General features: G+C 35.6%; 5 protein-coding genes and 1 pseudogene across 5 annotated transcripts; 4 read left to right on the top strand and 2 right to left on the bottom strand.

Moving 5' to 3' along the window:
- Positions 1-300: 300 nt before the first annotated feature.
- LOC135135074 (dnaJ homolog subfamily C member 17-like) lies at positions 301-4,089 on the bottom strand (annotated as a pseudogene).
- A 90-nt stretch (positions 4,090-4,179) lies between these two features.
- On the top strand, positions 4,180-4,699 carry LOC135135073 (EEF1A lysine methyltransferase 2-like). Its single transcript, XM_064064031.1, has one exon. The coding sequence runs from the start codon at positions 4,180-4,182 to the stop codon at positions 4,693-4,695; it is 516 nt and encodes a 171-aa protein (XP_063920101.1). The 3' UTR covers positions 4,696-4,699.
- Positions 4,700-6,827: 2,128 nt separating this feature from the next.
- On the top strand, positions 6,828-8,187 carry LOC135135072 (mediator of RNA polymerase II transcription subunit 27). The gene is made up of 6 exons (XM_064064030.1): positions 6,828-7,115; positions 7,165-7,309; positions 7,360-7,484; positions 7,534-7,627; positions 7,681-7,887; positions 7,945-8,187. The coding sequence occupies exons 1-6, from the start codon at positions 6,931-6,933 to the stop codon at positions 8,074-8,076; spliced, it is 888 nt and encodes a 295-aa protein (XP_063920100.1). The 5' UTR covers positions 6,828-6,930; the 3' UTR covers positions 8,077-8,187.
- LOC135135071 (uncharacterized) lies at positions 8,128-14,719 on the bottom strand. The gene is made up of 10 exons (XM_064064029.1): positions 14,538-14,719; positions 14,282-14,481; positions 14,121-14,225; positions 13,907-14,077; positions 13,609-13,857; positions 13,418-13,560; positions 13,223-13,369; positions 12,939-13,174; positions 8,583-8,744; positions 8,128-8,336 (listed from the first exon to the last, which is right to left on the bottom strand). The coding sequence occupies exons 1-10, from the start codon at positions 14,653-14,655 to the stop codon at positions 8,185-8,187; spliced, it is 1,683 nt and encodes a 560-aa protein (XP_063920099.1). The 5' UTR covers positions 14,656-14,719; the 3' UTR covers positions 8,128-8,184.
- Positions 14,720-16,358: 1,639 nt separating this feature from the next.
- LOC135135620 (uncharacterized) lies at positions 16,359-20,346 on the top strand. Its single transcript, XM_064064712.1, has 2 exons — positions 16,359-20,274; positions 20,330-20,346. Exons 1-2 carry the CDS (start codon positions 16,359-16,361, stop codon positions 20,344-20,346), a joined length of 3,933 nt encoding a protein of 1,310 aa, XP_063920782.1.
- Positions 20,331-21,876, top strand: LOC135135288 (uncharacterized). The gene has a single exon (XM_064064312.1). The coding sequence runs from the start codon at positions 20,478-20,480 to the stop codon at positions 21,519-21,521; it is 1,044 nt and encodes a 347-aa protein (XP_063920382.1). The 5' UTR covers positions 20,331-20,477; the 3' UTR covers positions 21,522-21,876.
- Positions 21,877-21,921: the final 45 nt, after the last annotated feature.

Below are 21,921 nucleotides of genomic sequence, written 5' to 3'. Positions count from 1 at the left end.
ACTACTAGATGGCTTAAAAATTCGTACATCTTATGAAGCAATATAAAAAACACGATAAATGTCACCGTCGTCACAGCTGACAGTTTTAATCGTATCTGCAACCAGGCATACCGTTTTCAAACAGAATGTGATATAAGATGTGGCCGCACCAATTAAAACCAAGCGACGCTTTGGCCAGACTCTCTTATTTAGGGTCTCTATTTTTCACTTTATTTTTCACTTGATTCCAATGCCACCTATAACGCGGATTGTCAATTGTCAAAAAATTACATAACCTCACAAACTCCACAAAAACGCGTGTTCGAAAACAAAAACATTTTATTTAGCTTAAAATCTACACGAATTATCAGTCATCTCCATCCTCTGCCTTCATTTGGTCAATTAAACGCCGCCTTTCCTCCGCTTGCCGCATTTTGGTTAAAACAATCCTTTCGTAATCTGACGGCTTCACAAGGCTACTCTGGGTTCTATGATTCTTTCCTGGGGGTAGGGTTGCCACCCGCCCCGGAATGACCGGGATCATCCCGGTTTTACTATACATGCCCCGGCGAAAACTAATTCCCATCAGAATTCGGGATTGTCCCGGAATGAGTGTTCATGCTCTCATGTCGAACTTTTTAATTTTTTGTAACCAAGCATCGGCAGACTTCCGTGCGTTTGACATGATCGCTGACCATTGCGCAGATTATCACGTTTCATCGTTCCCCTTGCACCGCACCTTCTCAAAGTTCCACCCCCAGACCGCCACTAACTATACTGTGCGATTCAAGAGTCTAAGTTAGGTTATGTGTTATGTTTCATGCATAACGTACAAGTGACAATATCAATAAAGTGTTAAAACTTAAACAAGTTCTCAATAATATCATGACGGACACGGATAATGAAGCGGGTCCTTCTATTACACCACCTAAAAAAAGACGTATTAAGTGGTATTGTGTGTTTAATGACGAATGGATGAAAAATCTTGAATGGACACAGTCGCTGCGACCAAGTAGAATAGGTAAAGAGGAAGCCAGGAAGCTAGATGCGACATATGCAATACTCAATTTAAAATAAAATATGAAGGCAGGGGAGCTATCGAAGCACATGCGAAATCAAAGCATCATTTGGAATTAGTGAAAGCTAAAAGCAAAAATCACATGATGAAGAATTTTTTAATTCAAAAAGATACTCCAGAAATAATATCAGTTGCATTAGCAGAAATATCACTAACTTATCATACCGTTTATCACCATTTGAGTTATTTAAGCCAAGACTGCTCTACAAAACTTCAAAAAAAAATTTACAAGGACTCTAATATTGCAAAAAAAGTAACTTGTGGCAGGACAAAACAAACGTACATCGCCAAAGATATTTTAGCACCGAAGGCCCATGAAATGTTGCTTGGAGAGTTGAGCAACACATATATTTCAATTAGTACTGACGCATCAAATAAAAAAAATCGTAAATACTATCCATTGACTGTTCAATTTTTCTCTATGCAAAAAGGCATATGTCATAGAGTTTTAGATTTTGCAGAATTTCCACATGAAACTAGTCAAAAGATATTTGAACATATCCAAAAAATTTTCAAAAATGTAATTTAACATTTAACATGGTATCCAGCTTTTGTGCTGACAATGCCTCTGTAAACTTTGGGAAATTTAACTCTGTGTTTACGAAATTGCAAAGTGTTAAACCAACATTAATAAAAGCTAACTGTCTCTGCCATGTTATAAATAATATGGTTAAAAACGCAAGTAAAGCATTTAAAGTCGATGTAGAATCAGTGGTAATAAAAATTTATAACGAATTCTCTTCGTCTGCAAAGAGAACCGAAAATTTGAAATCATTTTTTGAATTTGTGGATTTGGAATATCAAGATTTGCTGCGCCATGTTCCTACTCGTTGGTTATCTTTGCACCCTGCTATAGATCGTTTATTAAAAAACTGGCCAGCGGTTAAATCTTACTTTCAGTCCGAAGGTGGAGCTAACAATGCTGCAATAATCTTGGAAACTTTTCAGGACGATGACGAAAATTCTTTGCCATTGTGCACTCTTTGGTTTGCCCATAACATTTCTCTAATTATTCATAACTCTATTCTTTTACTAGAAAATAATAAAACAACAGCTGTTGAACTACATGCAATTATGAAAAAATTGAAAATGCAGCTGGAGCAGCGAGGTAAAGATAGATTTTATGGAAACAATGCAAATCAGATTTTGAAAACACTAGATGTTAACAAGAAAAAATCTTTTGAAACACAAGCTCAAGATTTCCTAAACCGCTGTGTGAACTACCTGTGCAATTGGTACAACTTTGAAGAATCCATTTTTCAACATTTTCAGTTTTTGGACTTAACATCAGAAATCGAATGGCAGAGTTTTGAAACTATCGTAGACGTTTTGGATTTAAATATAGAAAAGGATTCTATTTATGAAGAGTACTGTATCTTGAAAGAAGTATTAAACAAATTTGGTCATCAAAAACTGTCAAGCGAAGTGGATCAGAAATGGGTAACAGTTTTCAAAGGAGCCCACTTACCCGCAATCTCTAAAATCGTGTCTTTCGTGCTGTCCATCCCAGTATCAAATGCTTATTGTGAACGTGTTTTTAGTTTAATGGGCATTATTAATCGTGATGAAAGAAATAAAATCGCTACAGAACTTATAGGTGCAGAGTTAAAAATTCGATTAAATTTTGATATGAATTGCAGTGAATTTTACGATTACATACAAGAGTTTCCGGACATACTTCGTCTTGTTAGTAGCGATAAAAAGTATTCTTTTAAAAATAAACAATAATTGCAGTTTGTTTTTTTCTGTCAGAATTTTATTTAGTTATTTACTTCAATATGTATTTATGTATTAAGTTTAGAGAATTTATAATTTATTTGTTTTTTTTTTATTACCTACATGTTTTTTTTTGTAATAAAAACATATAACAACCATTTAAATGTTTGTTGTATTTGTGTTGTGGTCACATACTATATCTATACAATGTTACAATGTATAAGGAAGGGACTGTAGTGGTTAAGAGCAAAATGTCCCGGAATGCGTCATCCGAAAGGTGGCAACCCTACCTGGGGGCACATTTATCCACTGCAGCTTGATTCGATTTGATGGCAAGCCACATTCCATTTCGATAGCCATTTCCTAAAATTCATAAAATTACGAACACTCACTATGCGAACATCACCTACTTACTGCTGCTTTTCTTGTTTCGAATTCGACAAGCGCACTTCCCATCTTTTTTGCCGACACCACCAGAGCATTAATATTTCCATACTGCAAGTTTTTCAGTTATTATCTACATTAAACAAAATCGTTTTTACTTACTTTAGATAAAAATCGGTGCAACATTTCATGGGTGTATCCCCCATTTGTGCCATCCCCTTTGGCAACATACCATTTGATTTTCATTCTATGGTTAGTGCTCATCAGATCAATCAGATCATTTTCTGATCTATGTTTCTTCTGTGCTCTGATTTCCTCCTGAATTCTCTCTAACTCTTCCTCGACTTGTTGCGACCCTTCTCTGCGAAGCCTTTCAATCTCCGCTCTAAGTTTTTCATCCGCTGTTTTCTCTCTCTTGGAATCACAGGCGCGCTTTTCACGAGCTTCCAAGTCCTCTTTTAGTTTACGCCGTTTACTGTCGAGTTCTTTGTGCCTTAAAGCCGCTTCCTTACGTCCTTTTAAAACTCCATCATATGCTTTTCGCGCAGTTTCATCAATTAATATTTCAAGAATTTTCGATAACTGGTGAAACTCTTTTGCAGCATTTGGATTGTCTGGATTTTTGTCAGGGTGACATTGAAGCGCTTTTTCCTGTATGCCTTTTTAATCTAAAAGAAACAATAATTATAAATCCAGTTGTAGATATAAACAATAGCTCTTACCTCTGGAACACTGCTGTTGGGGTTTACTTCCAGAATCTCATACAAATCTAAGTCTTCAATCTTTACGTGGTCCATTATAATATTTGTAAATTAAGCTAAAATTACACTTTTACCCGTTTGTTCTCGTTATACGTGCACTTGTTACAAGTTACAACGTTTGTGTCGTTGTGTTGACGTTTTTAAGTTTAAATAACCTAAAATTTTGAGAAATGTTCTGTTCTGAAGATGGCGCCACATCCGTTGACGAAAAACGCGCGTTATTTAAAAATCACTGTTGCAGAAATTTATTATAAACTACTGATGGATGAACTTCAAGAGTCCGCCCTCGGGACTCAAGAATATTGGGATAATCGCTACAAAGAAGAAATAGCCAATTTTGAAGACCACGGAGATCCCGGTGAGATCTGGTTCGGCGAAGACACCGTCGAACGTACGATTGAATGGATCAAGAAACAAGAATCCATTTCGAAAAATTCCAAAATTCTGGATATAGGGTGTGGCAATGGCATGTTTTTAGTCGAATTATTCACACAAGGATATGTTAATTTATTTGGCATTGACTACTCAGAAGACGCCATCGAGCTGGCGAAATCAATAGCCCAAAAACGAAACTTCAAAATAGAATATTCCGTGTGTAATATTTTAGAAGGGTTGGAGGGTCAGTTCGATGTTATTCATGATAAGGGGACTTACGACGCTATTAGCTTGAATGCTAACATTAAAGAGCATAGGGTAACATATTTAAAAAATATTTTCAAAGGTTTGACTGATACAGGGCTTGTGCAAAATGTGGCGACCAAGTTGCCCGCGCTATAGGCAACCAACCATACGCCTGTAGAGACCACCGCTAATTGGCTGACGTACCATGCAGAAGCGAAAACGAGAAGCGTGAATAGAAAAGCTGAGAAAAGGCTCCATGGAAGCACTACTCGCTCTCTCCGCCATCGTCCACCGAAGTAGCAAGAACACGAAGAACACCGCGTTCCTCGCCGCCGCTGAGTTCCAACGCGACTACGATGTTGCAATATTATCCGGTGTAAATATTTGTACATAATGAATAAATCTTATCAAAACATCCACAAAAATATGCTGAGTCTGTAGCTGTGATTTATCATTCCATTCATATTTTTTGGTTTTGCATATACAGGTGACTAAAAAAAAAAACACGAATGCGTGAATTTATTTTATTGATTTAATCAGGAACCACAAAACCGAACGCTTTGAACGTCTACAGATTGATAAGTGTTATGACTATTTGTCTTAAATTACAAGTACTATACAGGTGTTCCTTTTATCTGTTCACGCCTGACAATTTTTGCATAGGAAACATATTATACGCCCCAGAGACGACTTCGTCCAATTTTTTTTTAATAAGCCGTCATAGCAATCACAAAAAAATGACAAAGATGTCAATGCCAAATAATGACAAAATTGAAAAAATTAATACTCAATTTATTTTAAAATGCCCCGCTACAAAAATGTAATACGAAAAAAGACATAATAGGCAAGCAGTCGTCACGATTCCCACAGCGAGGGAAGTACTCGGGAAGTACTGTCTAAACTCTCTAGACCAATTTTCTTTAATATGTGTACATAGTTTTCTTTTCACGACAAAGAATTAAAAACATGTTTAAAAGGGTAAATTTGTAGAGAAGTATAAAATTTATCATTTTAAACATGTTTTTAGTTTTTTGTGGCGAAGGGAAGACTATGTATATTAAGGAAAAAGGCAAAATATAAGCCCCATCCGCCCACCCTATCTTAACTGTGATGATTTTTTTGTTATTTATTTTATGTGAAACATTTTTTGTTATTGTTGACATACAGTAGCGGTCATTTCTACGGAACCACTCGATAAAAAGTCAAGTTGGTAGCCCTGTCATCTAGTACTTTACGTCGAACGCGGTTGGTAGCGGTAGTTGATATGGCAATCGAAACTAGCACAACACGAATGTTTCGGTTGCCCTCATTTATGCCGCACTGTATCCCGTGCAGACTGTATGTTCTGTTCATCTATTTATTAAAATAAAATATCTACATTGACAATGGGGCCATCTAACCTGTCAAATTTTTGACACATGTTTTCCCCCAGAAACCCGTCAAGGTCACTTACACTAAACAAATTTTGAAAATTTACACTAGGGAGTGGTTCCATAGAAAAGATCGCTACTTTAGTAGGGGAGAGGGTTACGGTGTTTCTTTTTTCTAAAAATGATCTCTTTTGAACAATATGATACTATTTAAAGCATGTTTTGGTGAAAAATTCATCAGAACTGAGATAAGAGCGGGTGGGTGGGGCTTTCTATTTGCTTTTTTTTTATATTTTCGGTAACATTTTATTGCCGCAGTCCTTATTTTTTGGGATAACAATGTCCTCGTGGCTTTTCTTTCTTTCACGTCAACGTGCCACCAACTGCGTTCGGCGTAAAGAACTAGATGACAGTGCTACCAACTTGACTTTTTATCGGGTGGTTCTGTAGAACCACCGTAGAACCAGGTAGAACTGACCTCAACTGTATTATTAAAATTTTTATGAACAATTTACTATGTTTCTGACTGCCTTAAAACGTTTGTAAGATTCCAAAGCATTCCGTTTTGCAATTTAGGGTCTCTAATTTTGGCGACTTTTCGAGTCCCTCTTTGGCGATTGGCTGTGACGACTGATCTCGGCACCCTGGAGCTTGGTGCCTAGCACGTCTGGTACACCACGGCAGCATCGCCTAAACATGGTTTATAGTCTACGTATACTTACATAAAGAAAATTAACCATTACACTTAACCTTTGAACAAAGACTAACTAATATAACCGTGTCGTAAACAATGTCATAACTCATAGTAATAGTATAATACGTATAATATAATGAATGAGATTTCAAACATACGTAAGAGGTTTGCCGCTGGTAACGCTGGTCAGACTTTGGTAGCACACTAATATAGGAACTTTGACGTCAACTGTCAATAATAAACGATAACATAACCTTACTTTCATATATCAAAAAGTTGTAAACATCGTAACTTAATTAACTCAATCTTAGAAAATTACTGAACAGAATGGAGAGAGATATTGAACAATTAAATTCAGCATTAAACTCTATTAAAACTCTAAGATCCAACGTTCGACAAGTTTTCGAATCGGTAAGTAATGGTCTTCGAGCCGACCATGGTGAAGAAGGGAAAGAAAACAAATTTATTATTGAATTGCAAGATTTACTCACCACCGTGAATAATAATTTAAGGTAAATTACAATACCCTTTTATCCTATTTAATAAAATGAAAACTTGTAGAGATGTAGAAAGTGCAGTAAGTAATTTAACTCCACCACCCGGGGCGTTTAGTCTTGGCAACACTACTTATTTAGGACAAGAAACGACACAAGAACGCCAAGCTCTGTATGGACAGTTAGTAAATAGTTACAAATGGACAGACAAAGTAAGGTTTTATATCCTTGAAATAGTGAAAATATAGTCTTATTGTTGTAGATTCGAGAGTACAGTGCATTAGCTGGGAACATACTTGCAACAAATTCTTTCAACAAAACATATAAAACATTTAGTACAACCAAAAGAAGAAAGACGCAAACCAGTAACCATAATGTTTCACCAGAGTAAGTGATCTGACAAGAAAATCATAAAATATACCTTGTGTGTTTTTAGAGTAATTGAAAATTTAATAACTAGTATAGATCGTCTGTTTCCTGATGTAACTATCACAGCAAGTAGACCATTTTTACCAAACCCCGTTATTCAGGTTCGTTTTTTTTTTTTATAAAAATTTTCATAAATTATTCGCTGTATTTTTAGGCTTGTTTGGGAAGAGTTCTAAAAGCCATAATTGCATTTAAAGGACTAATGATTGAGTGGGTGGTGGTGAAGGCACTTTCTGAGTCAAATGATCTATGGTCAGAATCTCGCTATAAAGTTTTTCGAAAAGTTACAGAAAATTGTCATGCGGCTATGTGCCACTTTCACTCTCCTATGATGCCCGAGCTTGCTGTGCGTTCATTTATGGTAAGGTTCATATGATCGTACGTGATTTTAATAATTTCATTTTTATTTTATGTGTAGCACTGGTTTCACAGCTACAACACTTTATTTAGTGCACCTTGTAAAAGGTGTGGAAACCATTTACTTGGAAATCTTCCACCAACATGGAGGGATTTACGAACGCTGGAACCCTATCATGAGGAGTGCAAGTAGATGGTAACCACTAATTCGTTAAGGGGATAATTCTATATGTAAAAAAATGTATTAACAGCACATATTTATTAAGGCGTATGAACTACATAAAAATACATAACAAGGAGTTTACTTCCACTTCTTCTTTTTCCTTCCTGCAAACATAGGTATCAAGTCTTCATTTCTAGAATGCATAGCAACGACTTCGACGCTCTTCGTTTTAATGTCGTCACGTGACAATAACGTATGAGTTGGTCCTTCTGAAACGATACTTCGACGTGCTGCAACGTTATTATTTTTACTGTTATGATACCAAGTTTGACATTGGCTCTGGAAACAAAACATGTGAAAGACAGAACGACAGGTCGTAGTTTATTTTTTTTTTTTTTTAATGTCACTATCAATCTGTCATTAAGACAAATTGAGGTTAAACCAAACTAATACACCATTTTTCACGCATTTTGTTTTCAGAGCTTCACCTTATGTCAAAAATTCATACACAATATGCAGAATATAACAACCCTTACCTGTGTCAGCCAATGCGTCAACCTCTGGTTCAATAGCGCGACAGCTCATCAAAGCCTCATAAGATTTAAAGGCAGCATGTGTTTTAAGATCATCCATGAACTCATCAGCCGTATTCATTAAAAACATTAATTTTTTTACGAGTTCGACAAATATTTTGTGTCCTAAAATTGATTATTTAAAAATTGTTTTATAAAAGGAAGTCCGCTCAAGTTGTAAGGTGTCTTACGTATTTTACCTGTGACCGACGCCTGAAGAATTAGTCTAATGAAATCATTTTGAGTGCGGTTTATTTTCACTCAGTTATTTCGTTAACGGCTAATTTCCAAAACTTCCGAAACATTTAGTTTAAAAAGCTTATCAAAAACTTATAAAAAAATATTATGTACGCCTTGGGTTGAGGTTTTGCTTGGGATTCAAAAAAGATGCGTATTTTTTTTAATACACAGCTCGTTTAATTTCACATAAAAGTTTGAAAACTAACTTTATAACAACGTTTCATGACCCTTAGAGAGCAGGAAAAAATAGGTCACACACATATTGACTCCTCGTGCCATTTAAAAAAATTGGTCGAAAGTTGTTTCGACAGAACTTCCCTCGCACCTAAAGTGCAATGAAACATCCAGCATTTTCGAGTTGAATTTTTACTTTACACAATTTTTTGATGACGTCATCAATATGTTTGCAAGGACACATATCAACTTGGATTGGTGTAGTGTAGTATGGTGTAGTACTTGCTAAGATTAAACTGATTGTGGAAAATTACATATCCTCTAAAAGAAAATAGAGGGCAGGTGGGCATAGCTAGTATTTGTTAATAGTAATTTACGCAACTAGCTCATGAACGTGTTGTGTACAATATTTTTTGCAACGAATACATCTTTAAACTTAAGAGATTAACTGTGAGTTATTTATAAACAACGGCATTGACAGCGCCGTCAACACGTCATGTTGACACTACCCGAGTATTTTAAGGTTACCATGACAACGGAAAGTTAAAATGCACGTGTGCGGGAAGTTCGAACTCCCGCACCCTGGTGAATGCGCGAAAGCCATCAAAAAAGGCCATGAGTGCAAAAAATAAGATTGATTGGGTGGGCGGGGCTATTGCTTGCTTATAAAAGATTCTGTACGAAAAAGTTGAACTTAGTCCCGCCCACCCCCCGTTCTCTCATTTTTTTTTTCTTCAGAAATGTGAAATAAATGTTATAGCAAATTAGTAGTATAAGAAAAAAATTACGATTAACGCTTTTTTTTAACAGCCTACGATCTATTAGTTCCCGTTCTCACTTTACAAACGAACATATAATTCACCCCGCCCACCAACCCCGCCTCCATTTCAGTTATTCATTTTGTCTAGTCCGAATGAAAGGTGGATCTCAATTGAAGAGCGATAAAATCGTACGAATAATAATGATTTTGGTAAATGACATACCCTCAAAGAAAATAAACGGTGTGTGACAGAGGCTATAGTACTTAACAAGATAAGACTGATTGTGGCAAACGACATATTTACCCTCTAAAAACATAGAGGGCGGGTGGGCAGCACTACCACTTGTTAAGATAAGACTGATTTTGGTAAATGACATATCCTCTAAGAAAAAAGGGTGGGTGGGCGGCACTAAAACTTGCTAAGATATGACTGAACAATATTAAGAATAGTCTTATCATAGCTACTACTTGCTCATAAAACTAGAAAAAAGCTAAATTTAGACCCGCTCACCTCCTTTCTCCATTTCACTGACTTATTTTATTTAGTGTAAAATGGAAATTGAAAAATAACAGTATTGTATTCTCGAAATTTTCTGGGAAAATGGAGTGAGCGGTTCAATAGAATAAACTGACTCATCCACTAATTTTTTTGACCCACCTGTTTAAACAAATCTAAAAAATATTAGTGCAGTGATAAATCACAAGTAAAAACTCATCATATTTTGCACCTTTTCGGCAAAATTTTGAGAAGACGTCATCAATTTTTTGAGGGGAATAAACAGAGATAGTTTGATTAACAATTTACCATGCTTACAATAACTTTAAAACGTCTGCAAGATTTCAAAGTATTCAGTTTTACAGTTTTTGATTTTTCAATAAGATAAATTGACTGATTCATTATTTTTTTTAGTCACCCGATATAAGAAAATCTAAAAAATATGAATACAGTGATAAATTACAAGTACAGATTGATCATATTTTGCACATTTAAGATTTATTCAGCAAAATTTTGAGGTGACGTCATCAATTTTTTAGGGGGATGAGCAAATACTTTTGAGAGCAAAAATTATGATAACTTTAAAACATCTCCAAGATTTCGAAGCATTCGATTTTGTAGTTCCTGATTAAATCAATCAAATAAATTCACGCATTCATTAAATTTTTTGAGTCACCCTGTATATTCAAATCCAAAAAATATGAATGGAATGGTAAATTGCAAGTACAGACTCATTATATTTTATACAATTTAGATAGGGTTTATTCGGCAAAATTTTGAGCTGACGTCATCAATATTTTGGAGGGGATAAGTAAATATATTTTGATTAAACATTTATGATGCTTATCATAACTTTAAAACATCTGCAAGATTTCAAAACATTCGATTTTGCAGATTCAAAGTTAAATTGCAAAATGTTGTTTTATAATTTTGATTTTTTTTCCAAAAATTTGGACGTTTCGGGTAAAAACTCAACACGGAGTCATAAACTACATGTGTAGGACCATGTTATTTTATACAATTTAAAACCCATTTGCTATCTACAATTTTGAAGTGACGTCATCACATTATTGGTGAGGATAACGTTTTACCATCTACATGATATTCCTAATATAATTACAAAATTTGACAAGAATCGGCCCTGTATTTTTGGAAATTATCTGTCTAATAAAAATCGGAACGGCAGACAGACAGACAGACGGAAACGGGAGACATATTTCTTCGTACTGGAGGGGTACGATAGGTCGAGAAAACGTAAAACTAGAGAGTCGACCGACGGACTCGATTACAAAAATTAAGCTGATCCTGTATTTTCAAAACAAATGTTGATGGAAATTTGAATAATGTTTCAGATGATATAATATGTAGTTGAAATACTTTTATTATTCGTGTACCAAATTTCAATGAGTTCTAATAAAATATTCTGGAAATATTTAGCTGTAGGTATCCATAATTTATAGCAACCCTGAATGTACTAAAATAAAAAGTAGTACAATCTTGATACTTTTGAAAAAAAATGAAACTAAATTGTGTTTAATTAAAGAAATTATAAGAACTGACTGAATCATAAATTGTTTTAAACATTCTTTAAAGACTTCTAAAATAAAGATATTATATTACTAAACAGCAAACATGTTGAATATTTCTGAACACATCTAATAAACATATATATTTTCACGATGACGTCATTAATTTTTTAGAGGAGATGAATAAATAAATTTTCACCGTTATTCTGCAATAATTAAATCATTTTTAGCTTGTCGCCAAAATTTCAGAAAAATTCGTTTCATGGAATCTAAAACAAACTGCAAAATTTACTTTTACCTTTAGTACAACTCGTTAACAATTTATTAAAAACGTACACACACTATTAAACCCCAAATAAAGGAACCACACTATAAGTTTACTTAATAAAATTTGAATTCATATCATCAAGTTTTTGGATTAGACAAAATGTTCAATTTTGACTGGCGATTTGCCATGTTCACCTTAAAACATGTGCAAAATTTCAAAGCATTCGGTTCTGTAGTTTCTAAATTAAATTGTAACAGAAGCTTACATATCTAAATTGAAAAATAGGAGTGGATTAATACATCACAGGTGCAGAGACATACTATTTTGCACATTTCAAGTAGAGTTTACTTAGCAAAATATCAAAATTTTGAGACGACGTGATCAAAATTTTGATTAGCGTTCTATCATGTACAAGATAGTCTTAAAATAGATCTACAATTTCACAATTAGTCCAATAGTTTCAGAAATAAATAAAATCGGAAACAGATGACGTGCACTTTCGCATTTTGAGAGCCATGAAACGTTGAGAAAACATTAAATTTGTCAAATAAACCTAATTACAATACTTCTCTAACATACACTCTGAAAATAATGTAAAACAAAAGATTTAACAAAAACATCGCTAGATACAACCACAATTCACTAGACAAAATTTTCTGAAGTGCATTGTGGATCAAAAATAGGAGGTTATAAAACAAAATTGGCTTGTCCGACTCTAAAAAACGTTAACTAACGTAATTATTAATTTTGTGCGGAACTTTATCAACATTCTGTTGAAGCTTGAAAATGCTTGTGGTAGTTAGGAACACCACATTCAAAATTACAAAAGTCATAAATGTGCATTTGAAAACATTACCATCTGTTTCCTCAGCTTCTGGTACAGACACTTCACTTTCAGCTATAACAACCTCTTGTTTCTTCTCAATATCTTTGGGTAGGTGTATTGGTTTACACAATTGATCGATTTGTTTCAAGTAAAGTCTTACGTTTGCTAACAGTTCGCACTTTCTTCTGCGTGAAAGCCCATACCATTCCTGTTTTTTCACTTCTTCATTTATTGCCTCCTTTAACTCTGCCTTTCGTTTTTTGTATCTAAAAATAAGTTGAGAATTGAAAAATTTTGACCAGGGATAGAATTACTCTCGAGTGGTGTCAACCATACTGTTCCTCAAAGTACTATACATCAGTTCAGCGTGAGCCAATTTCGTCATTATTATCTCAGTATTACGTTGACATCGTGCGACGGACGCAGTCAACCTTCTCTTCTGCTTTCTTTGTTCTTCTAGACTGCAACAAAATAGGTGATGGATTTGTTTCAATTTTTGTTCTATTTACGTTGGATAGATTTGTTCAAATGAACTGACTAGAGTTGTATTCTGCAAAAAGTGTAAAGTAGATTCAATTTGTTGCAGATCTTTTCGCAGTGTATGAAAATCGCTGCTTTCCTCAACCTTCACTATACACGTAGTAAGATCACTCTAAAATACGACAGTATGTAATCTTTTTTAACAACCATGACGACTTACATCTCGTCTTAACAAATGCTTTAAATTAGACTGCAACATTTTGGTTTGTTGGTGTATGATTTCCAAATCCCTCTTTCGGGTTTTCATATCGAGAAGAATTGCTTTTTCTAAATCTTGGTATTCTTGTTCTCTGTCATTTTTATACTCAGTGGCTAACTGTCCTTGTTTGGTAGCATTTAAAATACATCTACACTGATACCAGAAGTCTTCTTGAATAGCTGACAAAATTCCATCAAAATAGAGGCCGTCCTTTTAATGTTTTTGCAATTAGATGTATTAAAAAACTACACGAGCTTACTTTCTTCATGAGGTCGATTATTTGTGTGTACGTTTGTCGTATTTCCAAAGCTGCTTGCTTTTTCAAAATAGCATCTTGAACTTTACCGGTTATAAGTTTGGCAATGTGTTCTTCCTTGATGTTATGAAGACTTTCATACTTCGTTCGATCTTGTAACAAGGCTTCTTCTAACTAAACCAACAGAAATGTAAAAATAAAACAAAAAAAGAAATACCTTCAAATTAATCAGTTGTTGAGATTTTAAGCTCATTTGGTAGTTTATTTTATCCAGAGCTTTTCGCTTATTAAAATTACGCTGCATTATGTCTTCAGTAACTTTCTAAAAAGAAATTTGGTTACTGCTGACGGAAATTTACGTTAAACGTTTAGTAAAACTTCAAGTTCCGAATTTTGATATGCTAGTTGTAGTTCATGATTGTCACTCAATATATTTCGCAATTTTTGCCTATCGCCTCCAACAGCGTTATGTAACTTGAGTCTGCTGCTTTCAATGTCCTTTCGTAGACTTTGCAGTCCTTTTAGTTGCCTTTTACTGGCTACAGCTCTGTCTACTTCGGTAATTTGACGATCTCGTTCTAAAATTTGCAATAAAGTTGTAAGAAGTTGTTAATTTTTATAAAAATATACTTACTGTATAAGGTGACTAAGCCTTTGTACTGTGTTACCTTGTCTTTTGTAGTCCATTTGTCGGAAGACATGCCGTGAATTCTCACATTTTTTGCGGACAGCGGGTTATTTATTATATTCATTTTGGGTAAAAAAATATAACAAAAATAAAAAAAACTTAAAAGTTGTTACAAAAACTTCTTTCAAATAAATATCATTATTTGACAGCAGATTGCTCAGTTTTTGTTGCTACATTCTATTCCTGATATTATGATGTTTGAGAAACCCTACAAGATATTGTTTAAAAAATATGTACATATAAATATGTAGATATATTTGAAAATAATTGTTCACTGTAGCCCTAAACGAATTCTATCAGACCACACTACAAGCAAACTTTAAATGCAAGTAAAGTCAAAATAAAGTGACTTGGAAAAACGCTCCCCGTATTATGTACAAGACTATAAATGTTCAAATTCAAGCTGCAAGAAATTATTATACTTGTAAACCCTTCCGTTCCGAGTCCACAAAGATATTAATTAAATTGATGATAATTTTCAAGGTTCTTTCTTCGAAATGGATCAATGTTTAAGACTAGTGTAAATGCTGTTAATGAATGATTACAAATGTTAAGTGAGAAGCTACAGAGTGTGAATACTAACTTAAGTAAAAACATCCAGAAATTTAGACATATCGTTACAAAAAAATAAGTTTAGCTTGAATAACTCTGTACCTCCTGCCACATATTTTATGGGAACATTCTCACAATTGTAATTAAAATGTATTAAAATCATCAATTTAAGTTAAAAATCTTAACATAATCTGTGAATTTAAAGACGATAAAACTTAAAAATAACATGTGTTGATGAATTCACCAAAGTGTCAAAGTTTTTACCATTTTAGGTGTTCGTTTCAAATATTAGATTTACAAAATTATCGGCAATTATCTAAAATTAATTTTGTTAAAAACGTTTCTGTGACGTAGTTTCAGTTCCAGAGATGACTCGATTACAATTATGTGGCAGTGTGGAAATACGTCATCCACTTTTGAGCTCATTTTTTCATGAAATGCTATATAATTTTATTTTTTACATCTCGAGCGTAAGCTTCGGAAGTATTGTAATCGAGTCCATCGGACGAATGGCCACTTTCTGGACGTTTCATGATCCCTACAGTACGAAAAAAGTAGTCTCCCGTTTTCGTCTGTCTGTCTGTCTGTCTGCATCCATTTTTATTAGACACGTAATTTCCAAAACTGCTAGACCGATTGTTGTCAAATTTTGTATGTATATTAGAAATATCATGTAGATGGTTAAATGTCAACCAAAAGTTGGCTAATCATCCCCACCAACAATTTTATGATGTCATTTCAATGAATGGTATTCTAACATAATTATAAGAATGTTATACAAAAATATACTCTAAACAACTACGCTAAATGTGAGAGCCAATGACCAGGGGGTGCCTGTTTTTACCCCCTCCGCCTTCACGGGCTTGGTCGGGCCACCACCGGCCTTGAAACGGAGAGTTGATCTGTATCCTTCCGATAATAAACACCAAATATTTATCTCGCATTCCGCTGCTCTTATTTAACAATCAAACACAACATACAACTTATTCATATATCAATACAAAAACGTACATGGTCCTTCGAGCCGGATCAGCGGCCGCGAGTGTTATATAATAAATAGTGCAGTGCGCCTATTTCGACAAAAAAGTTATTCAAATCGGAAATATTGGTCAACCGTCATACACAGATTTTTCTGTGATTCGTCGTCTACAATTCTGGGGACATCAAGGTAAGCTCCAATTCTTATAATATCGTTGTGCATTTCTTGTACGTAAGATGACGAAAAGCCAGGACGAAACAATCAATAAATTCATAATTCTTCTTGATAAATTAAACACACATGAGATTTTCGTTGATGACGAAACTAATCATTCAAAGGTTGGACAATTAAAGCGTCGCCTACAGGACGTTGAACAATTAAAATCGGAAATGGAAAATATCAGTTTGCACTATGGTGCCAATTCTATAATAATAACTTCAGAAGATGAAAACGAGTCTGATGAACGGGTCGAATATAAGTTTAGGGATGTACTGAATCGAATATTTGAGGTGCTTGGCGTATATGATGATTTGGTGACAAAGGCCTCATCTCAGTTATCTAGTAGTTCATCAACCACATCTCATTCAAATCAAAATCTTAACGTAAAATTGCCAACTATTGAATTACCTAAGTTCAATGGGGATTATACCGAATGGGCATCATTTTTTGATACTTTTTCTAGTTTAGTTGGCAGTAATGAGTCATTATCCAACTCTCAAAAATTACATTATTTAAAATCATGCTTGGAAGATGAACCCAAGAAAACTCTGGAGTCGCTAAAAGCGGACAACACAAATTATGCAATTGCGGTTAAATTATTGAAAGACAGATACGAAAACAAGCGCTTCATCATTAACAATCATTTAAAAAATATCTTCAGTTTGCCTTTTGTTAATAAATCGGACTGTAAATCCTTGCGGGACTTTTTAGATACACTAAGTATTAATTTAAATACCCTGAAAGCGTTGGATCGCCCTGTCGATCAATGGAGCGATCTTATCATTTACATTGTAGTTTCAAAATTGGACCATTTTTCTAGTTCCACATGGGAAGAGTCACTTGAACCCAATAACATTCCGTCCCATACAGATTTAATTTCATTTTTAGAAAGGCGATGCAAAACCTTAGAATCGATAAGCATCCATAAAAATAATAAAGAAACAAAATCTCTCCCTCCTCAAAAATGTAACATTAATACGCCGCTTAGAAAACGTGTGTTCCATACTTCATATTATAAGGCTCAAAGTAACAAAAAGTTAGCTTCATGTTTTATATGCGAAAAAAATCATAATATTTTTAATTGTGCTGATTTTTTAAAGTTAACCCCCCAGGAAAGACTGCAACACATAAAATCATTGAATCGTTGCAGTAATTGTTTTAGACAAAACCATTTTACGAAAGATTGCACTATATTTGGCTGCAAACAGTGCAACAAAAAACATCACACTCTTTTACATATTGATGTAAAGGCTAGTTCCAATGCGATTACTGATCAATTAGTTAATGATATCACGGATCCTGGAGAGGGGACATCTCATTGTAATTTAGCGGTCTCAAACAACATACTTTTATCAACAGCAGTAATATTGGTTAAGGGTCCCACAGGTAAAATAAAAGAATGTCGCGCATTATTAGACATTGGGAGTCAATCTCACTTCATAACGGAAAATTTATGTAAACAGTTGAATTTGAAAATTCAAAATTCAAATGTGTCGATCCTAGGAATAAATAGTCAATCAAGATTGACTAAGTCTGCTGAAGTTGAGATCAGAAGTAGATCAACTGATTTTATGTACAATATTAAATGTTTGGTTATTCCCAAAATTACCGAAAACTTGCCTTCTTATACGTTCGATATAAATACTATCCATTTACCCAATAATTTAGACTTAGCGGATCCGACTTTTAATGTTTCATCTCCCGTGGATATATTAATTGGGGCCGAATTATTTTTAAACCTGCTTACTTCCGGAAATATAAAACTCGGTAAAAATCAGCCTGTTCTACAAAATAGTGTCTTGGGATGGATTATCTCAGGTAAAATTCCGAATTTTAATAATAAACCCTTGCACTGCTACAAAATAAGTTTGGAATCAGCTGTTACCAGGTTTTGGGAAATAGAGAACGTTGAACCCCAGGTAATTGTCCCTTCTATCAATAAACATTCTTCCAAAGACCTTTGCGAAGCCCACTTTTATGACACTACCAGCCGATCTAAAGACGGTCGCTTTGTTGTACGACTTCCGTTTGTCGGACAAATTCCAAAATTGGGAAATTCCCGTGATGTAGCCATGAAACGGTTGTTGTCTCTTGAACGGAAACTCTCCCGCGACCATAAATTAAGAGCGGGTTATTTGGCCTTTATGCGCGAGTACTTGGAATTAGGTCACATGGAGCCAGTACCTGCCGACGTTTCGAAACATTCTTATTACCTGCCCCATAGTGGGGTCATAAATGAAAATAGTTCTTCAACCAGACTACGCGTTGTTTTTGACGGATCGGCAAAAAGCTCAAACAATCTTAGTTTAAACGACAATTTATTAGCAGGACCCGTTTTGCAGCCTGATCTTCTTACGATCATTATTCAATTTAGACTGCCTCAATTCGTAATAACTGCGGACATATCCAAGATGTACAGGTGCATTTGGGTGCATCCTGATGACCGTGTATTTCAACAAATCTTATGGCGAGAATCTCCCGATTTACCCGTAAATACATACCAACTTAAAACCATCACTTACGGCCTGACTTCCTCTTCTTACCAAGCCATTAAATGTGTCCAACAATTGGGCGCAGATCTAAAGGATAATTATCCATTAGCACACGACGTCATCATGAAGTGTTTTTATGTGGACGACACATTGTTTGGCGCAAATACCATACCCGAATTAGCGCGGATTAAGGACGAATTAAAGACAGTTCTCGGGAAGGGGGAATTTTCTCTAAGTAAGTGGTCATCTAATTGTGCTGATGTGTTAAGAGATGAGCTTACTTCCAATGAGTGCATAATAACGGACAAACAGCTTGAAAAGAAAACTCTGGGTATTCGCTGGGACAACGAATCTGATAATCTTTCATACACACATTTTAACTTTGTTAACGTCAAGCCCACCAAACGTACTATACTTAGCGCCATTGCTCAATTATTCGACCCCCTCGGTTTAGTTAATCCTGTGGTAACAATGGCAAAAATAATAATGCAACGGTTGTGGTCGTTGAAAATTAACTGGGATGACGAAATTCCTGATAATCTTAAAAAAGCATGGACTTCCTTCTTACGCGGCTTGCCTTATCTAAATAAACTTCAGTTTCCTAGAACAGTAATTTGTCGTGACGCTATCAAAATAGAAATCCATGGATTCTGCGATAGTTCTGAACAGGCTTACGGTGCAGCAATCTTTGTTAGGTCCATTGATTCCCAATTAAATATACACGTCAATTTGTTATGCGCCAAATCTCGCGTGGCGCCATTAAAAACCATCTCTTTGCCCAGACTTGAATTATGTGGTGCGCTTTTGTTAGCTCAATTGCTTGTAAAGGTCACTAAAACGATTAACATTTTACCTGAGCAGTGTTTCTGTTGGACGGATTCTCAGATCGTTTTATCGTGGTTAGCAGCTGATCCAGGTAATTGGAAAACCTTTGTCGCTAATCGCGTTTCTGAAATACAGCAGTTAACTAATAATTGTCACTGGAACCATGTGAAAAGCAGCGAGAACCCGGCCGACATAATAACTCGTGGTGCCTCTCCTAGGGAATTATCGACAAATACACTGTGGTTTAATGGTCCAGCTTGGCTGCATAAAATGGAAATTCCGATTGTTAATGCCTCTAATGTAGACAAGTGCGACTCCTCTGGCGAAGGTTTACTGTTAGAAAAACGCTTTGTTTCAACTGCAGTGCATCTACAAACCAATTCTTTTAAAAATGTTATCTTTGACCTATACTCAACCTTTGGCAAATTAAAAGTTGCAATTGCGTGTTGGCTGCGCGTTATGAAAAACCTACGGAATAGGGTCAAAAAACAACCGGAAATCAGGGGCAGTTTAACAACGAATGAATTGAAACATTCGGAAATTACGATAATCCGATTAGTTCAAAAGGAGGCATTCTCCTCCGAAATTCATCAGTTGTCTCACAGTAAAAAACTTGGTAACAGTAGTATTTTACAACTTAATCCGTTTCTAGATGCTAATGATTTGCTCAGGGTGGGGGGTAGACTAAGCAATGTCAAAACTTTACCAATTGATAAAAAATTTCCCATCTTGTTGCCCAAACATTACATAACCGAATTAATAATACAAGATATACACCAAAGCCTACTACATGCGGGGCAATTAGGTACTCTTGCGCAAATGCGCTTAAAATATTGGCCGATTTCTGGCAGGCGTCAAGTTCGCAAGGTAATTGGTAAATGCTTAAAATGTTATAGGACCAATCCAAAACCTTACAGTCAAATTATGGGAAATCTTCCCGAAGAGCGGATAATGCCCTCACGTCCCTTTTCCAAGGTGGGGGTTGATTTCGGTGGTCCTTTATTAATTAAAGAAGGCCGCGGAAAAGGGAAAAGAACCACTAAGTCCTATATTTGCCTTTTTATTTGTTTAAGTACAAAGGCAGTACATCTCGAACTGGTAGGCGACCTGACATCCGACTCATTTCTTAGTGCCCTGAAACGATTAATTTCGCGCCGCGGAAATATCTCTTTCGTTCTTAGTGACAATGCCACTAACTTTGTAGGCGCGAGAAAAGAGCTTCAACAATTATTTAAAAACGAGAATTTTAAAAATAAACTGGCAAACGAAAATATCATGTGGAAATTTATTCCTCCTCGAGCCCCAAACTTTGGTGGTATCTGGGAGGCTGGTATTAAATCAGTGAAAAATCACATTAAGCGCGTAATCGGCGAAAATCACCTTACGTATGAGGAGATGTACACGCTGTTGGTCAGAATTGAAGCGGTACTAAACTCACGCCCCTTGACGCCATTATCGAACGATCCGAATGATCTCTCGGCCCTTACGCCTGGCCATTTTTTAATCGGGCATCCGCTAACCGCCCCCGTAGAAAAGGATCACACCGCCATTTCGTCCAATAGGCTGTCTCGCTGGCAGCTGATTGAGGCCTGCCGCCAGCATTTCTGGAGACGTTGGTCAAAGGAGTATTTGACTACGATGCAGAGCAGGGCCAAGTGGCATCACACATCCGCCAAAGTTCCGGAAGTTGGTACATTGGTGGTACTAAAGGACGACAATCTACCGCCGTTACAGTGGCCGCTGGGGCGTATTACTCAATTACATCCTGGAAACGACGGCCTGGTGCGTGTAGTGTCAGTGCGGCATAAAGGTGGTGTAGTTAAACGTGCAATTACGAAAGTGTGTGCGTTGCCAATTGATTAATATTAATCAATCCATGATCTATATTCCAGAAATCTGGACATTCCTATTCATTTCTACTTGTGTCTATAATTTGCTTGCTTTCTTTGCACTTTTGTTTATCTGTATGATCTGTGTAAAATATTATATGCATATATTCTGTATTTCGAAACACTTCTATTGTTTCAAGGTGGGGGGTTATGTGAGAGCCAATGACCAGGGGGTGCCTGTTTTTACCCCCTCCGCCTTCACGGGCTTGGTCGGGCCACCACCGGCCTTGAAACGGAGAGTTGATCTGTATCCTTCCGATAATAAACACCAAATATTTATCTCGCATTCCGCTGCTCTTATTTAACAATCAAACACAACATACAACTTATTCATATATCAATACAAAAACGTACACTAAACATGCCGTAATACG

Source organism: Zophobas morio, unplaced genomic scaffold (assembly GCF_036711695.1).
Source record: "Zophobas morio isolate AGI-343-1 ecotype UQ-CSIRO unplaced genomic scaffold, CSIRO_AGI_Zmor_V1 ptg000024l, whole genome shotgun sequence".
In the NCBI taxonomy this organism is placed as follows: domain Eukaryota; kingdom Metazoa; phylum Arthropoda; class Insecta; order Coleoptera; family Tenebrionidae; genus Zophobas; species Zophobas morio.
The sequence above is the reverse complement of the archived record's forward strand: the minus strand, read 5'-3'. Positions and strand labels throughout refer to the sequence as shown.

What these genes read in the sequence shown, in the direction of transcription:
- LOC135135073 (XM_064064031.1), top strand. Translation starts at nt 4,180, where the DNA reads ATGGATGAACTTCAAGAGTCCGCCCTCGGGACTCAAGAATATTGGGAT.
- LOC135135072 (XM_064064030.1), top strand. Translation starts at nt 6,931, where the DNA reads ATGGAGAGAGATATTGAACAATTAAATTCAGCATTAAACTCTATTAAA. An exon ending in ACCGTGAATAATAATTTAAG is followed by an intron (nt 7,116 to 7,164) that starts GTAAATTACAAT and finishes GAAAACTTGTAG; the next exon opens with AGATGTAGAAAGTGCAGTAA. An exon ending in GTTACAAATGGACAGACAAA is followed by an intron (nt 7,310 to 7,359) that starts GTAAGGTTTTAT and finishes TTATTGTTGTAG; the next exon opens with ATTCGAGAGTACAGTGCATT.
- LOC135135071 (XM_064064029.1), bottom strand. Translation starts at nt 14,655, where the DNA reads ATGAATATAATAAATAACCCGCTGTCCGCAAAAAATGTGAGAATTCAC. An exon ending in AGGCTTAGTCACCTTATACA is followed by an intron (nt 14,482 to 14,537) that starts GTAAGTATATTT and finishes TGCAAATTTTAG; the next exon opens with AACGAGATCGTCAAATTACC. An exon ending in TAATCGACCTCATGAAGAAA is followed by an intron (nt 13,858 to 13,906) that starts GTAAGCTCGTGT and finishes AAACATTAAAAG; the next exon opens with GACGGCCTCTATTTTGATGG.
- LOC135135620 (XM_064064712.1), top strand. Translation starts at nt 16,359, where the DNA reads ATGACGAAAAGCCAGGACGAAACAATCAATAAATTCATAATTCTTCTT.
- LOC135135288 (XM_064064312.1), top strand. Translation starts at nt 20,478, where the DNA reads ATGCGCTTAAAATATTGGCCGATTTCTGGCAGGCGTCAAGTTCGCAAG.